At 43.4% G+C, this 18,702-nt stretch overlaps 1 protein-coding gene and 1 long non-coding RNA gene across 16 annotated transcripts in view; one reads left to right on the top strand and one right to left on the bottom strand.

Annotated features, from left to right (window-relative positions):
• Window positions 1–18,702, top strand: part of LOC146396078 (uncharacterized) — a 1,511,729-nt gene that overhangs the window by 616,052 nt on the left and 876,975 nt on the right. The gene's annotated exons all lie outside the window — the stretch shown is intronic.
• CFLAR (CASP8 and FADD like apoptosis regulator) overlaps window positions 1–18,702 on the bottom strand; it is a 54,133-nt gene that overhangs the window by 29,865 nt on the left and 5,566 nt on the right. For 11 of the 15 annotated variants that reach the window (NM_001435025.1, NM_001435026.1, NM_001435027.1 and 8 more), the window contains 3 exon segments: window positions 330–465; window positions 2,658–2,763; window positions 5,565–5,976. In NM_001435025.1, coding sequence (NP_001421954.1) covers window positions 330–465; window positions 2,658–2,763; window positions 5,565–5,926 — 604 coding nt within the window. In that variant the 5' untranslated portion in view covers window positions 5,927–5,976. 15 annotated transcript variants of the gene reach the window in all.

The following is an 18,702-nucleotide window of genomic DNA, read 5'->3' as shown; positions in this document are numbered from 1 at the left end:
GCATAGTCTCAAAAGTCCTAAATGTCCCCAGCATCACCGGCCATTGCAGAAAGTGGGCGTGGAGACTTTCTTGAAGACCAGAATGTTAAGAGCTGCTGGACAGCATTTTGCATTGGGCTGTGACACTGTGGTCAGGGGTGTGGGGTGATGAGGTCAGCAGATCAGGGTATGGAGGAGATAAAAGGTTCTGATCTCCAGCCACAGGCTGGGGGGCTGTGGACATTCAGGTCCCACTTTATCCACCTGTCCAACATGCGAATCTTTACCAACCAAATCCTCAATGCACAGCTACTTCCCTCAGGCCACGGAGAAGCCAAAATGCTGCTTACCAGACTGCTTGTATTTCTGGATTTTCGTCTTCAGGTCTATTCTGTGAATGTTCCTTAGGCATTTTTCTAATAAATCCAAGTGATCTGGAGCAACCAGGTTTAGTTTCTCCAATTCAATCACAAGATCCAAGAAACTCTAAGAGAACCACCAACGAGAAACAAATGTCAATAGGGCTGACTATTAGGCCCCATATGCAAACCTCAGACTGTGTAATTTATAACAGCAAGAAAATGTGACCAGAGGAGCCCGGTCAGAGACCTTTAGTGACCCTAAGCCACACCTCTCTGTTTTATAGGCCTTCCAAGGCCATTAGCAAACTATACTCCTGGACTTTACCCAGAAAAGAGGTAATACTTTTTTTTTCTTGCCTTTTAGGGCTGCACCTGTGGCATATGTAGGTTCCCAGGCTAGGGGTCGAATCGGAGCTACAGCTGCTGGCCTACGCCACAGCCATAGCAACTCAGGATTTCTGAGCTGCGTATGCAACCTACACCACAGCTCATAGCCAGATCCTCAACCCACTGAGCGAGGCCAGGAATTGAACCAGCAACCTCATGGATGCTAGTTGGATTCATTTCCGCTGCGCCACAATAGGAACTCCAAAAGGTAAGTCTTTAGGGGCCAACAAGTACCTAGGTTGGGGCAGACACAATGGCCATTGGAAGAGCAGGTCTGAAAACAAAACCCTCCCAAGTTCATTCTTTTCCAAGAAGCCAGGTTGGTGTTATATTGAAAAACTCTAAGGGCTTTCCTAAAAATAGAAATTGAGAAGGTAGCTGAGGGAAAGTTTCTACTAGAAAAATTCCAATGATACAATTTTGAAGTTCCTAAAATATTCTAACCCATGCCAGAAATTCTAACAAATTTTGAAACAGGAGATACGAGGTGGCAAAATTAGGGGGCTGCGGTATTTTGCTACTCATCTACCTTGGACCGCAGATTGTGAAAGAACAGCATTTCAGAAATAGGCATTGCTTTTGGTTTTATTTTCTTTCTGTTTCACATTTGGTTGCTAATGTTCTGTCTTCATTTTTCATTTAGTACTCATAATTAAACCTATACAAATGATTGGGAAATAAAGTTGAGTAGGGGACTTCAAAAAGGGAGCTCTATTTTTTCATTTTACTTCCCATTTTGCATTTGCTGGCAGCGGCGTACAATCTATAATCCCAGAATTCAGAAATGAAATGACAATTATTAAGGAACATGAGGAAATTCCTTTTTTTTTTTTTTTTTTTTTTTGCTGTGCCTGTAGGATGGAACCAGTGCCACAGCAGCGACCCAAGCCACAGCAGTGACAACATCGGATCCTTAACCCACTGAGCCACAGAGGAGTTTCATGAGGAAATTCCTAAGTAATGATTCACTAGAGTCTTCAGAGAGAGGTGCCTGGTGGACATACTGTCATAACTACAGACCTGAGCTTTCCCTGGCCTGTTCACAGGTCAGCAGTACCACACCGGGCCAGCTGGAATTTATATGCTTCTCCAGCAATCACAGCATCCCCTACCTTATTTTCTTTTTCTTCTCCTTCTTTTTTTTTTTTTATGGAGGTTCCCAGGCTAGGGGTCCAATGGGAGGGAGCTACAGCTGCCAGCTTAAGCCACAGCCACAGTAACGTGAGATCCAAGGCACGTCTGCGACCTACACCACAGCTCATGGCAACCCCGAATCCTTAACCCACTGAGCATGGCCAGGGATCGAACCCGTGTCCTCATGGATCCTAGTTAAGTTGAGCTACGACGGGAATGCCACCCCTATCTCGTTTTCAACCCCAAATCTCTACTTTTGCCATTCCCTGAATCCATCAGTCTTAAGGACCTGCCCCTGCCCAACTCCACATGCAGCCCAACACTCGTAGTGGACCCTGAGCTGGCTGAGGAGAAACAGACCGCAGCTGGAGAGCAGGATGAGAGTAGACTAGCACCTCCCCCCCGACTTCTACTCCACAGAAGCAGATGGGACTTCCTAACCCTCCCAGATGATCTGCCAAACCAGGGAGAGAACTGACGTGTTAGCCAGGTCTGTGAATGTCACACAAATAAAGGCTAAGATACAAGGATGAAAGAAAGAAACACCAAGGGCCACACAAGGTGACATCACCCTACTGCCTCTCAATTCATGAGCCAATTTTCTTCCCATCAATGATACTACAAAACCCCCCCCCCCCAAAAACGAAACACATATTCTTCTCCCTTCCTGCTTTCACCTCCCACTTGGGCCTCCCTGCTTAAGTGGCAGTTTCCCCCTCTTCACCCCACAGAGAGCACCCCCCAACTTCTGACAGGTTCTCAAGAACATGAAGCAAAAAAAGAAAGAAAACTCACCTTATCCTTGGCCATCTTGCTTCGGCTTATGTGATCTCTCATGAGGAAGATTAATGAAGACACATCGGATTTATCCAAACCCTCACCAATCTCCATCATCAGCACCCTGGAAACCAGACAAGTTTTCTTTAGTAAATTCAGACACCAGTCTTAGAACACCACACACCCGGGCCTCCTCTATGCCAATAACTGGTTAAAAGACCAATTCTTGCTCCCATTATTCAAGTGGAAAACAGACAGCTTAGATCACCCCAGGGGGAGATCAGAAGGGAACTCAGAAAGGAAACTTACCTCTTCCCCAATTTTCATAGGAGATGATAAAAAGAACTATAAAAAGGACAAGAGAGTAAAAACTTCCCCAAAGAATCCCCTAGGTCCCCCAGAGTTATGGGGAAATAAAGGAAGAACCTAAATGACTAAGAAGACAGACAAAAATAGAATTCAAAGTGATCTTGGCTTCTCTGCTGAACAAGCTCCCAGGTCTAATCCAGTCAAAAGATTCTGAAGTAACACCTGGGTTATCCTGTCCCACTCCCGCCTCACAGGTAGAAGGCGCCTCGACCTCAGGGATTGTGACTGCAAATGCCTCTGTCTAGAGAGCCCCTCCTGACTTAGTCACCTCTGCTCCAATTGGAGTTAAGTCACACTTTATCGGGGCTCCCAAGGATACAATTGTTATTCATTACCTTGACATTGTCAGTGTGGCTTAGAAGCCCATTCTCCCAATTCAACTCTCAGATTCTTTTTTTACATTACATTTATTTTTTTATTAGGGCATCATTGATTTACAGCATTGAGTTGATGTCTGCTATACAGCATGGTGACCCAGTTATACATACATATATTCTTTTTCTCATATTATTCTCCATCATGGTCTATCCCAAAAGATTGGATCTAGTTCCCTGGGCTATAGAGCAGCACTTCATTGTTTATGCATCCTAAATGTGATAGTTTGCATCTATCCACCCCAAACTCCCCATCCATCCCACTCCCTTTCCCCCGCCCCCTGAGCAACATCAAGTCTGTTTTCTATGTCTGTCCAAACTCTCAGATTCTTTTTTTTTTTTTTAAGAGAGTCTCATTTTATTTATTTATTCATTTATTTGTCTTTTTTTTTTAAGGGCTGCACTCATGGCATGTGGAGGTTTCCAGGCTAGGAGTCCAATCAGAGCTACAGCTACTGGCCTATGCCACAGCCAGAGCAACACCAGATCCGAGCTGCATCTGCAACCCACACTACAGCTCATGGCAACGCCAGATCCTTAACCCACTGAGCAAGGCCAGGGATCGAACCTGCAACTGCATGGTTCCTAGTCAGATTTGTTTCCACTGTGCCACGATGGGAACTCCCCAGACTCTCAGATTCTTGAGGATGAAGATTCTTTGTTCATTTTACTCTTACCTGTGGCCTATGTCAACCCACAAAACAGCCCACTCATCAGATGAATAGGTGAATCTAGCACCCCCCGCCCCGCCACTCTGCTCAAAAGCCCTGAGGAACCGCCTCCATTCACCAGAGCAAGAAACAGAAAAGAGTTTATTCACAAAAACCCAGTCAGCAGCTTCCAAAAATTTTTCAGCAGATTACTGACATCATATGATGCCAGGAGAAGTGGAAGTGGATCAAGAGAAACAGCAACAACAACAATAAACCCTTGCATCTGTAGCATGCTTCCTGCTTTTAAAAAGTACTTCACATGCTAAATTATCACAGTTGAGCCTCACAGCCATACTTGTGAAATCAGCTATTATTATTCTTTGCTTTAGGAGTAGGAAAATGAAGGCCCAACCGATGGCAGTGGCTGGCTCAGCCTCAATGCCTTGTAACAGATGGTTCTGAGGCTTCAAACAGGCCTTTGGACCTCAAGCCTCAGACACGTCCCAAGGCCCACAGTGCTTTCAACTCGCTTTCATATAGTTTTTAATCATGCATGTCATCTCCAAATACATATTTTTAAAAAAAATTTTTTTAATTTTTTGGCCACCCCGCAGCATACAGAGTTCCAGGGTCAGGGATCAGATTTGAGCCACAGCTGTGGCAATGCTGGACCCCTTAACATACTGTGCCGGGCTGGGGATCGAACCTGCATCCTGGCACTGCAGAGTTGTCACCGATCCTGTTTCACCACAGCGGTAATTCAACATACACATGATTGATATAACTAAAGGCTGGTGAGAAAGGAATCACTAATTTAAGGTTACAAATTCTCTTTCTTTCCCACAGTGGCTTCTGTGCTCCTCTGAACCACCAAGAGCCTGCTGTGTGAACAGAAGGAAGGAACAGCTCAAGGGGACTCCAGCAGCCGTTCCTCTCTGGACTGAAGGGAACCTAGAGGTGGCTGATTGAGGGTATGTTCAATCTGGGGTCCCCAGCACCTGCATGAACAGGAACCTTACAGAAACGCACAGAAAGTGAGCCAACCCCACTAACTTCCTCAGCAGGGGAAAGACTGACCCATGGGGACTCAGGAGGGTTAACAAAGCTTTACAAAGGTCAGGAAGATTACTGTCAGACTTGTTATTTCCTTTCTCGGTGGGGAAATTGCCAGGCGCTGACATCACAGAAAATCAAGCTAGCAAAGAACACAGCAGATCTCGCAATCAGAAGCCATTTTAAGAGAACTAGCTCTTAGTCATTCCTTTCTCTCACCCCACTCTTCGGGCAAACCCATCCATCCAGCCCTTCTCCTTTCATTCAGTTGATTCTACCCAAGTACTTTAAGCAAACACGTCCCAAAAGTTCAAGGAGTTCAGAGGAATGAAGCAGCAGCAACACGGCAGTAGGAGCAGTGGGTTGAGAAAGGAATGCGGCTGCTGTTCCCCACTGTCCTCATTTCTATGATGCTCAAGTCCAGACCTCCTCCCTCCCTCCCACCAGTCCAGTCTCGGGAAGGGCTGAGGAATTACCTATAGTCTGAAATAAGATGAGGGTGCCTGAGCAGCTGGGCCTCCACTGTCCGTCTGTCCATCTTCAAGATCCTCTTGAGCAAGTCAAACCGCCTGACTCTGTAGAGCAGCTCAGCCAGGCTCACAAGAGACAGCTTTCCCCTCTCTCTTAAAATATCCAGAAGGTCCCTGACATTAAGTGGAACCACATCTGCAGCAATGTCTCGGCACAAAAAAAGAAGTATCTCCTTCTCATCTTCATCAAGTGCTTCTTCCACCTGATGGATGACCTCAGCCGACATTCTGTACAGTGTCATTCCAAGGAACGGCAGTAAGAGAAATCTAGTCCAGTCAACAGAAGCCCACGAGGGTACTGACTTCATTTCTGATGGTTTTCTTCATTTCTTTCAGAATCCTTTCCAATGGAGGAGTTCTGTGGTTAAAAGGGAATTTTTTTTTTTAAAAAAAAATCCTCCTATCAAAGTCACTAAAATTCCAGGTATAGGCCTTTCCTTTTCTTGTTGGTCTCCCTAATCTAGCAGGTTAAATTTCATACTGTTAAATCTATAGAAAGCGATCCTCTCAGTAGACAAAGCAACTGACCCCCAAACCAGAAGGGACGAAGAAGATAACACTATTTTTAAAGGAAATGAAACTAGCGACAAATCACCTCCCCAAAAATCCCACGTACTTTAACAGAATTTATTGAACACAAACTATGGTAAGGGGGAAATCACAGCTAGGGACTTAATGACTAAGTGGCAAATGGATGACCTTGGTGGAGGGCAGAGAAAAAGCCCAATGACTAAGCAGCTAACTGGATGAGAGAAGCTGAGATCACAGATAACTTCCCTTCCCTGACCCCCAAGTAGGCTTAAACAAATACGAATCTTAGCAAAGGGACCCCAGCAGGGCTTCAAAAAATGGTGGGAGAAAAGAGGTTTCTGTACCTACCCCACCCCATTTTTCCAGTTGTTCGACTTTGAAACCCCACATTCACACCTGCTGCCATCCTCCCAAAGTCCCCAGCCCTTTCCACAGCATCATCATGAATGCTCCTAGGACCTGCCACCACAGCTAAATGGGTCTTGTTAAGTTTGGATCACCTCTTCTGACCCTTGGAAGGGTCAGAAGCCCCCACTTACGTTACACTGCCGGACAACAATTATCACTAGAGTTCCTAACAGTGTAAATGGAAGGAAGGAGGTGAAGCCGAAGAGCTGGAGAAAGATCTGGGAACTGGGTGGGAGCAGTAGGGAATTCATGTCATGGGGTGAACTTCTCAACCTCTTCCATTGGAACACAATCTATTTTCTTTCAAAATTGGTTGTAAATGGTGGTCCCTGTCTAAAGTTTCATAGCTACATTTTATGGTAAATAATCTCTTATGTTCTGGGAGAGTACCTTGTCTGTTTCTACCACAGAAGCTTTCAGGTTAAAAGCTAATCTGAACAAAAAAATAATTGGAAACAGAACCCAGCTGTAAGTTAGCAACTTTCTGCTAACTGCTGCTACATATTTGTGTACAAGTATATTTATATATGTATCTAGCTAGATTTGGTGAAAGGAACACTGAAATCTATTTATTTTTGTACACAGTCTCAATTCACAAAAGATGAGGCATCTTACAGTAAAACGCATCAGGAGAATAAAAAATTTATATGAGAACAAGGGGGGAAATTAGGTTAGAAAGTCAAAATGAGGTAGATTAATAATGCAAATATGCAGGCCAGAAAGACTTAAACAGATTCTAGTAGACCTTCAATTTGCCTCAAGCTTCCTGGCAGTCAAAGCGAAAAGGGAAATATGGGACGTTAAATAGCTCTTGCTGCCAAAAACAAGAAAAATGAAACAGATTCTTAGAGGAACTACAATTTCCCTAGAGTTCCAGAATTCCTCATCAATGAAAATATTACTGAGTACTTTAGTGTCTGAAATTAACAAAATTACATTTATTTAAATTTTCATTTTTATTCTACTACTTGGCCACACCCACGGCATGCGGAAGTTCCTGGGCCAGGGACTGAACCAGTGCCACAGCTGTGGCAACACTGGATCCTTAACCCACCACACCACATGGGAGCTTCCCAAATTTTACTTTATATTTTAAAAAGGTAAAATATTTATTTTAAAATAAATAAACCCATTCATGCATATCTTTCACACTCGCCTTCCCACAGCCAGTCTACATGGGTGAGTTCTTAATAAAAATAGACATTTTAGTTAATGTAGCCTTGCTAACAAGTATTGGTGCTTCTATACCAATCCCGCGCTCATTCAGCCAAGCCTCACTTAAATACAGCCATTCTGAATAACTGGAGAAATGAAATTTACCAAACAATTGCTCAGTGAAAGTACAAAATACTGGTACCCAGACTGCACTGTTATTATTATTGTTGTTGTTGTTGTTATTATTATTATTATTATTAGCTTTTTAGGACCGCACCCACAGCATATGGAAGTTCCCAGGCTAGGAGGTCCAATCGGAGCTGCAGCTGCTGATCTATGCCACAGCCACAGCAACATCAGATCCGATTCACGCCTGTGACCTACACCACAGCTCACGGCAATGCCAGATTCTTAACCCACTGAGCGAGGCCAGGGATCGAACCTGTATCCTCATGGATCCTAGTCCAGTTCGTTAACCGCTAAGCCACGAAGGGAACACCTGCATTTTTTTTTTTTTAATCTGAAAACTCAATACTTATTTTATGTGTTCTTAAGAACCTAAATCTATACCTCACTCACAAGGTAATAAGACTTTAATAACCAGTTTCCATAAAAGGAGGTCAAGTTCGCTTTCTATTCACTGTAAGTCACAAATTTGTTGGTTGCTGTTATTCTAAATTAACCTATAAAAGATTTATACACACTGGAAGGTATAAAATAAAAAGTCACTAAACACAAGACGAAATGAGATGTCATCTACATTCACCAGACGTACCTGAAATAGAACCAAACACAACTGCTAGAGATGAAATGTTCAATTCCTTATTTTTAAAAGCAATAACTAACCTTTGTAATTCATAATTCTCAATGATACAACAATGCCCTCAAGAGTTAACACAATTTGGAGTTCCCGTCGTGGCTCAACGGTAGTGAACCTGACTAGTATCTATGAGGACGCAGGTTCCACCCTTGGCTTCACTCAGTGGGTTAAGGACCCGGCATTGCCATGAGCTGCAGTGTAGGTCACAGATGCCACTTGGATCCTGGATTGCTGTGGCTGTGGTATAGGCCGACAGCTGCACCTCCAATTGGACCCCTGGCCTGGGAACTTCCATATGCCAGAGGTGAGGCCCTAAAAAGACCAAAAGAAAAAAAAAAAAAAAAGTTAATGCAATTTGATAATTGTTTTAAAAAACATTATCTGTTCAGTTCATGTCCTCCAACCATTACATCCAAGGCTGCTTTCTGCCAGTCACGAACACTCAGCAAGAGAGCTGGCATGCTGTCTTCCCTCTGTACTAATGGAGGTATAGCTTGGCAGTAAAATCCAAAGTACTCAGTGGTAGCATCTGGCATATTCAAAGAAAATATCAAAAGGAAAACTACAGATTCCGTGCTGATCCAGGCCAACTAGATGGAACTAAATACCAGGGTTTACGCATGGGGGACAGTTAATTGGGGCTAAAGATTATAGGCACTTAAGAAAGGGGAGCAAGAAAGGGAAAAGTAGGATTTTGGCACAAATAATCACTATTTTGTGTCCTTAAAGCCCCAAGCAAGAAATTAACATAAAAACTACTCTCAGACTAAGAAAACCCATGAGGTCTTGAGAGGGAAACTCCAAAGGTTACCTTCCCCACTCAGGGCATTTGAGACATTCATTCTGCTGGCGATAAGCTCATGATTAAAAATTATCATGCATAACCATAAGCATCACCATGACAGTAGGCAAAATAAAATTCACATCCTAGAAACCTATATCTGAAAGAATTTATTTTTTTATTTTTTTGTCTTTTTGCTATTTCTTTGGGCCACTCCTGTGGCATATGGAGGTTCCCAGGCTAGCGGTCGAATAGGAGCTAGCTGTAGCCTACGCCAGAGCCACAGCAACGCGGGATCCGAGCTGTGTCTGCAACCTACACCACAGCTCAAGGCAACGCCGGATCGTTAACCCACTGAGCAAGGGCAGGGACCAAACCCGTAACCTCATGGTTCCTAGTCGGATTCGTTAACCACTGCGCCACGACGGGAACTCCTGAAAGAATTTAAAATAAGTATCTTGAAAGTATCTGAAAGGTTCAAGAGCTTAAGGGAAATGTCTGTAACATGATCGGCCAAATCAATAGTTCTTATAATCAACTCCCCAAGGGACTTCTTATGAGGTGGAAATTTATAGTTAAATACTAATTACGAGAAAAAGAGAAAAGTCCACAGCAAATATTGTACTTAATGGGGACGCGTTAGAAGCATTCCCTTAAAAATTAGCCTCGAAGCAAGCATACGTATGATGATCCCTTCTATTCAACATTGTACTAGAGGACAAAGCAATTTAAAATAGAGGAGAAGCATTAGATCCAAAGAAATAGCTATCATTCTTCGTGGGCAATAAGGTTTTCTACATAGGGAACCCAAATATACCAACAGATGAAATGCTAGAACTCATAAGAGGTTAAGATTTTGAGATATATGATTAATGAACAGAAGCCAATCACATCTCTAAACATTAGCAAAAAAACAGGAAGAAAATGTAAATTTCAAAAAGACACTGTACATCAGCAACAAAATCTATAAGGTATACAGAATAAATCTAACAAAAGATACACAAGACATTAAAAAAGAAATTATAAAATTTTAGTGAAGACTTCAGTTAGAACAGAGATAACTGAAGAAATGTATGATAACCATGGACAGAAGACTCAGTATTATCAAATTATCAATTTTCAAATGAATTTATAAATTGAAGTCCAATCCAAAATCCAAAAAATTTTACCATGGACCATAGCAAGCTAATTTTAAACTTACGTGAAGGAGGAGAAGGGCCAAGAAGAGTCAATATAAGTTTTAAGAACAAACAGTTGGAGGAAGTTGCCTTATGAGATATCAAGATTTAATGGAAATGTATAGTAATATGACACAGCGATAGATAATAAAACAAAAAAATATGCGGATGAGAGCTTAGAAATCAATCCACACACAGATGATTATGGTGATTTATAATCAACAAGGAAAAGACACTAATGTCCAGAAATGATGCTGAGACGACTATCCATATACATGGAGGGTAAATCCGGATCCGTTCTTGACACCATTTACAGCTCAACTCTACATATACCTAAAGTCCTAGAAGACCCTCTCCAAGAGTACTATTATAACCTACAATTGCAAAAAAACATTTTATAATAGAAAGCACACAACTTTTTAAAAACCAAAAAAAGGTAAAGTACAGACTGAGAAGATAAATGCATCATATTTAATTAACAAAGAACTAGTATCCAAAATAGAAAGCACTTCTGCAGATCAGTTAGCCTAAGACAAGCAACCCAAGGGAAACATAAGGCAATAAGCAGTTCCCAGAAGAAAAAACCCTGACTAGTCACAAATTGTATGAAAAGATATTTGAGCCATAATTGTATTTAGAGAAATGCAAATTTAAACTACAATGAGATATGATTTCACACTGGTCAAATGCTATTATCTGTTGCCAAATGTCAGAAAAAATGTAGAGAAATATGGAAACATATTATTGATGGAAGAATTATAAAATTGAAACAGCCACTTTGAAGAACAATTTGGCAATACCTGGTAAAGATAAAAACACATGCTACTCATGGCATGAAACTTCATTCCTAAGCAAATATTCTTTTAAAACTCTCAGAGAGTTATACCAAGACATGTATACAATGTTCCAAACAGCAGCAGATGGTAGAGAAAAATAATGGAAACTACCTAAAAGTCTATCAAGAAGAGATTGAATAAAATGTTATAGTCCTTTGATGGAATATTACACAGCTCTGAAAATGAAGAATTATGAATGAATCTCACAAACAAAAAACAAAACAACAAAATAATTTTGCTAAAGTAAAAATTTGCTAAAGCATGCACACTATATGATTAATTTACATTAAAATCCTAAATGTTAATAATAAAATCAAATATTATGTAGGTATATATGTGTGAGTGTGTGTGTGTGTGTAGTGAAAATACTGAAACATAAATACTAATAATAAATATTGAATTCAGAAAAGTGGTATCCCTTATGGGATAAACAGCATATGACTAGATAAAAATACAAAGGGGAAATGACTAAATTTGTTATATTTTACTTCATAAACTCAGCAATAGGATACAGATAGTAAAATAAATATACTTCTGAAACAGTCTCTGACCACAGTACAAGAAAATAACTAGCCAAAAGGAAACCCGATAAGCTTTTGAACTGAAAAATGGGTTTCTCGCTCGCTCTTCTGCACTCAGCCTTAACCAGTTCAAATTAACATGTTGCACAAAGGAAGTACATGTGTGAGGAGACAGAAAAAAAAAAAAAAAAAAACACAAAACAACCAGAGTATGCCATATAGAAACTCTCTCACAGCATTCAAAGTGTTTTTAGATCTTCTTCGGTGTACACGTAGACAAACCTTAGCACAAGAAAACTAGAGGCATCCCAAAGTTATCACCAAAGAGAACAAGTTGGATTTTATTTAACATGGTTGAAAAGAGAGGGCAGAGGGGGAGGGAAGGGAGGTGGCAGGTGGAATGAGCTCTTTAGAATTTGGTGAAAGGATAGTGCCCATTACTTACCAGCACCCCTCTGCCTGAGCAGCCTTGTTCTGCCCTCCGCACCCTTCCTCTGAAGTTAATTGCTTCCCCTCACTCGGAGGGACAGAGGAACTATCCAAGCCCAATGGTTTTTCTCTCCTGCTTTCAAATGCCCAGTCCTCCGGATGGATCACTCTTTCTGTTGGTGTCCTTTTCCACTGTCTGGGCTCATTCACATTCCCTAGTGGGGCCAGACTGGCAGCTGTGAGTGTTTTCTAGAATGGTTAAGGAATTCCCCTTTGGGACATCCCGTCACCTGCACATTTTAATTTACTGACTCCCCTTCTTCTCCACACCCACGCAAAATCTCCACGATGATACAAACTGTCCTCTACCTTTGCAGCCAGAATGGTTCCAGTTTCACTCCTTCAGCATGTGCCAGTGATCACGTAAAACACCCACAAAAGCAAGTATAATTCATCACTGTTTGTTTCCACATCACAGGCTAATGAAAAGGGTGTCAGGTGCTAGAAGCAGAAACCACTCCATGTATTTCGAGTAGAAATACAGGTGCTTAAAAAACTGCTATAAGAGCTGGAGGAATGGGCTCGTAGCTGGGCTTCTGAAAAAGATTCCCAGGACTCCCAGAAAGACCTTGTCTCAGCCAAGGCAGCAGTGGCCAGGAGGCTGCCACTGGGAGCACAGACATCAAAAAGGCCTCCGGCAGTGACCCTGAGATCAGAGGGCCAACCACCAGCCCACCTGCCTCCCATGTCTCCCCAGCTGGCGACTGGACTTCATGATGCTGCCCAAACCCCCACGTCACCACCAGCAGAGAAACCAACACAAGCAGCCGGCTATTGGCCTCCTCCTCACTTCTCTTTATCCGTCTTGCCCCAAGCCACCTCACTGGCAGAACTGAATTCACATCCTGGTTGGAAAGGAGTCTGGGAAATGCCATTTATAGTTTTCCACCCTCTAGACAGAGGTAAGAATGGGTCTTGAGCACCAACTGACCTCAGCTGTCGCAGAAGGCTATTCCGCAAGAACATTTATGTCTTTGTGGTTAGATCCTCTGCACTCATGCTAGGGCCTGTTTCATAGTAAGCACTCAACTGGTATGGGAATGAATGAACGGAGTTTCATAAGTCGCTACCAAGTAACAGGCCTCACTTCCTTGGCTCCCCAGATGGGACCTAGAACATGTGCTAAATCCTCTCTGGCCAGCACCTTAATTCTCTTCCCTTTTGCCTCCTGAGAGCCCACTCTGCCAGCACTGTCCAGGTTGAGCACTAAAAGCCCCGTGTTCCAGGGAACTCCTCAGTCCCAGGCAAACCGGGATGGTCACCCTTACATCCCATCCTCAGACAGTGAGCCTCCACTACTCACACACCTGACATAGCAAGTGCTGCTGAAGGGAGGGGAAAGATCGCCCCCACAGCTTGTGGTTTGCTATACCAGGAGCCGCCAGCGCCTTTTAATAGGTTCTCCCCAGCTCCACCCTCACCCCTTTCTTTCATCCTAACACCCCCACTGGGGCCACTGCTCATCAGATGACCTTGCCATTGGTCAAGAGTGACCTCCCACAACTCTTCCCCTTCCCCTGCTGCCCCTTCCAGGGCCATCTGCCCACCCCTGTGGCCTCCTCACTCCAGGAGCCTCTGCACCCATCCTTTCATCAACCTCGACCTCCAGGGACTCTTCCTGTCAGGCTGTAAACATGTTCAGTCTCTTCCATCTTAAAAAGAAAACAAGGAGTTCTCTTGTGGCGCAGCGGATTAATGATCTGGCGTTGTCACTGCAGCAGCCTGGGCTACTGCTATGGTGAGGATTTGATCCCTGGCCTGGGAACTTCCATCTGCCATGGGCATAGCCCCCCCCAGCCCCCCCAAATGAAAAGGAAAACAAAAAACCCTTCAGCCTGAGATCCCCTAGATTTTTTTTTTAGGGCCACACCTGCGGCATATGGAAGTTCCCAGGCTAGGGTCGAATCAGAGCTGTAGCCACTGGCCTATACCACAACCACAGCAACTTGGGATCCATGCCATGTCTTCGAACTACACCACAGCTCATGACAATGTCAGATCCTTAACCCACTGTGCGAGGCCAGGGATCAAACCCACATCCTCATGGATGCCAGTTGGGTTCATTAACTGCTGAGCCACGAAGGGAACTCCTGAAGTTTAGTTACCTAGTCACTTTCCTAATTCAGACCCTTCAGTGATTCCTCATCTCCCATTGCAGGTTCCAATTTTCTTTGAATTCAACGCCCTTCCTGGTCTAGCGCCTGCCCTCATCTCTTGTTAACACATATCTCACACATTCAGCTTCAAACAAACCTCAATAAGAAGTTCCTTCCCTCGCCACTGCACCTTTGCCTAGATTACTCATTTCCACTTACCTGCCTGGCAAAACCCTTCTTAGCTTGCAGGGTTAAGCTCAAAATGTCTCCTACTCTGTAAAGCTTTTCTGGGAAGAGCTCACGCAGACTTGGTCAGTAACTTCTTTATTCCACCAGCATACTATGTACATAGCTCCATGGCAACCAGCGTAGCTCCAATAGGTGACATAAAGTGTGGTTAACTTTAGTCAAGCTTTTCAATCTCTTTTACAGAATGTCAACATTGCCTCCAAGCCATCTGGTATCAAAAGCACATAACATTCCCAGTAGCACAGCTGCCAGCACGAGTGGTTCCCATCATAAAAAAACCTATCCAAGGGCAGACATACTTAATATTCCATTCTTTGTACTGCTTTGGTCATGACATGGCCTGAAAGCAAGGTCATGTTCACTAAGCCATACTTCAAAACTCAGCAGCAATGGGGAGAAGCCTGCCTTGCCAGCTGCAGAGAGCAGCATGCAAACCTAGAGCAGTCAGGTGTCAGGGAATCCCCACTGAGCTATGAAGATAAGGCCCTGAGAGAGGAACCCGGAAGCTTCCAAAAAGATAAAGAAGGGGGTTACATGATCCTGAGCAAAACAGAATGTGACCATCTTACTGAGTTCCGTGCATCGTCTCTAAACAAAACAGGACCCACCTCCCCCTCCTCCATCTGTGTATAGAACCTGTGGATGTGGGTTCTGTGTGGAGCAATTCAAGCAGCTAATATAATGGACCCTCCTTCCTCCATCCATAGACATTTTAACCCTAAGACAGTGCACGAAATGCTATTTTGTGCCCCCTGCCCCCAGGATGTAAAATGAGGTGTTTGGTAACAGACCACCATGCTGTTGCTGACGTGTGCAATGCTGCAGATACAGACTCAAACATAGTCTAGGGGAACATGTCCTGAGGCTGAAGCATAAAGACATTCCAATGTGGGATTATTTAATGTATATTTTTAATTTAACATTTTTGTTTTTAAAATTTAATATTGAATAATTTTAATGCATGCCTTAGCCACCAATACATAATGATATATAATGCCCTGGTGGCTAAAAGTATGCACTAAAAAAATGACTTGGCTTCACAAGCAGTGCACTTCAATTATAGCAAATTGCCCACAAACAACAGATGATCTCAATTATAAATAAAATTAGAAGGTATATTTTATAAAGGTCTTTGATGAGGCTCAGCTCCATGACTCTCAGGAAAGGTCCCACAAATTTCAACACAATATTACCTTCAATAACTTCCCTGACTCATAACAGCTGCATACAGGCTACAGAAAAGGGGGAAATGAAAGACCCCAGAAGGGAAGAAAGTAGGGCGAGAGGGAAGGAAGGAAAGAGGGAGACAGGAAGGGAAGGGAGGAAGAAAGAAGAGAGAGGGAGGGAGGAGGGGAAAAAAAAGAACCCCAGAAAGGAAGGAGGGAGGGAAGAAAGGAAAAAAAGAAAGAAGTCAGTGGTTCCTGTTGTGGCGCAGCGGAAATAATTCCAACTAGGAACCACGAGGATGCAGGTTCAATTCCTGGCCTTGCTCAGTGGGTTAAGGATCCAGCATTGCTATGAGCTGTGGTGCGGGTCACAGATGCGGCTCGGATCTGGCGTTGCGGTGGCTCTGGCGTAGGCTGACAGCTGTAGCTCCGATTATACCCCTAGCCTGGGAACCTCCATATGCCGTGGGTATGGCCCTAAAGAGACAAAAACAAACAACAACAACAACAACAAAAAAAACCAGAAGAAGAAAGGATCTAGAATGAAAAGAGATCATGAATCACCTAACAGGGTGTAGAAACATGACCAAGTCAGTAGAAACAATAAAGCAAAACCCATTTAAGGCACTGAGCCACTCCTTCTGAATCAAAGTTACATCTTCACTAGGGCAAACTTCTCATACAGAACCCAAGCACTTAAGACTATCTCCCTTCCTTTGCCCAGCCCATAACCTAATTCAAGACACATAGCTCAGCGTACACTGGACAGTATTTCTCTGTCCTGACATCTTTGCTCAAGCCTTTGCCTCCATTTGAAAAGACCCTTATCCCATGTTTCAAGGCATCTCTTCCTTAAGTTTGTCTTGCTTCCTAAATCAGGTCATCTCCTCCTACTTCATAGCACTGGTTTTTTGGTTTGTTTGTTTTTGTTTTAGGGCCGAACCCGTGGCATATGGAAGTTCCCAGGCTAGGGGTCGAATCGGAGCTGTAGCTGCCAGCCTACACCACAGCCACAGCAATGCCAGATCCAAGATGCTTCTGCGATCTATGCTGCAACTTACCGCAACACTGGATCCTTAACCCACAGAGCGAAGCCAGGGATCGAACCTACATCCTCGTGGATTACTAGTCGGGTTCTTAATCCACTGAGCCACAATAGGAACTCCATTCATAGCACTGTTTTTACTTTCTTCTTTGGTAATGTGGTAAGCTCCTTGAAGAGAGCTAAGCTCCCACTCAGTCTGCATTTAGGCCATGGTGGGTTCTGGCCAGGCCTGCCAAGCTTACCTTCCTTGGCCTTGAACGGACCAGTGATCATCACACTGCTCCAGCAGGCCTGTGCCTGCATACTGCCTACTCATCCTTTCATAACCTACAATGAAGCAAGATGGAACGGGTGGTAGAGTAAGAACTGTACTTGGAACTGGTTGTTAGATCCGGGAGACAAGAGCTTGTGAAAGGGAGATTTTGCAACTCTGTGGGGGTAGCAACAGTATTATTTACGGATTAATTATAATGTGATCCTGAGAGCCGGGTGAGGCCCCATGCAGAGCTTCCTGGGAGCTGACAGGACCTCACCTTGAACAGACAGAACACAGTATCTCCAGCCAAGCTCACCGGACATCTTCCTGGCCTTTCAGCAAAAGCTACATCTCCCCCCATATATTTAGCTTTTAAAAGCTTATCCTTTTACTGGAGTTCCCATTGTGGCGCAGCAGAAACGAATCTGACTAGTATCCCTGAGGATGTGGGTTTGATCCCTGGCCTCACTCAGTGGGCCGGGGATCCGGTGTGGCTGTAAGCTGTGGTGTAGGTCACAGACACGACTTGGATCCCAAGTTGCAGTGGCTGTGGTGTAGGCTGGCAGCTGCAGCTCCGACTTGAGCCCTAGCCTGGAAACATCCAAATGCCGAGGAGGTGGCCCTAAAAAGCATAAAAAACCTTACCCTTTTGCACTTATTACAAGTTCTAAAACTCTAAGATTTATGGGTCAGAGTTTTCTTCTTGCCACACCTCCAGTCTAGTCCTCTGTGAGTAGCATGGACTCAAAAGTGCTTAAAATTTAAAGTTTGTGTTTTTTTTTTTTTTTCCCTCAAATAAGACAGTCCTCTGACATCCCCAAAATTACTAATCCTTTGTATGAGACGGTGTGAATTTAGTACACAATCTTCCCTGAACTATTGCTGTATTTGTCAATTTACTATGAGGCTTCAATTTTCTTGCCAAAAAAAAAAAGACACCAGGCCAAGCTCTCTGAGTTTAAGTAAGATTACAAATTTCAGTGATTTAGCAAAGCCAAGTACCGAGACAGATCTCAATTTCAAGCATGCAAAGGAGGGCTATGGCTAGCCTGTTCTTTTTAGGTATCTGAACCACCTGATGTCACCTCTGCAGGAATGGGATGTGTATCATCATGTGACAGCAGTCAGGAAGGGACACATTCCTTCTTTACAAAGTTTTCATCAAAGAATTCAAAAGGGGCCTAAGAGAATGGCTTCACATCAGTTATGCCACACTAAAATTAAATATTTAGTGGATATTCTCTGAAGCTCATGTATACAAGTCTGGCTTGAATGAAAAATTTAACCTAACAGGTATATTCACTCAGTTTATACAACGGACTCTCTTGGCAACTAAAGGATCAAGGTTGGCCTGTCAGGACACAGATGAAGTTGCACATGGGAGTTCCCACTGTGGCGCAGCAGAAACAAATTTGACTAGATGCAGCCCTGATTCAGTTCCTAGACTGGGAACTTCCATCTGCTGCAGGTTTGGCCCTCAAAAGCAAAATGAAAAAAAGAAGTTGTGCATAACCCTGGGGAGATAAAGCTCTTAAAATTCTTTTACACAGCAG

This window comes from Sus scrofa, chromosome 15 (genome assembly GCF_054392235.1).
Source record: "Sus scrofa isolate SSC_HxYL_T2T_F1_AM1 chromosome 15, Sscrofa_HxYL_maternal_Yorkshire_Landrace_v2.0, whole genome shotgun sequence".
NCBI lineage: Eukaryota > Metazoa > Chordata > Mammalia > Artiodactyla > Suidae > Sus > Sus scrofa.
This window is presented reverse-complemented; position numbering and strand designations above follow the sequence as displayed.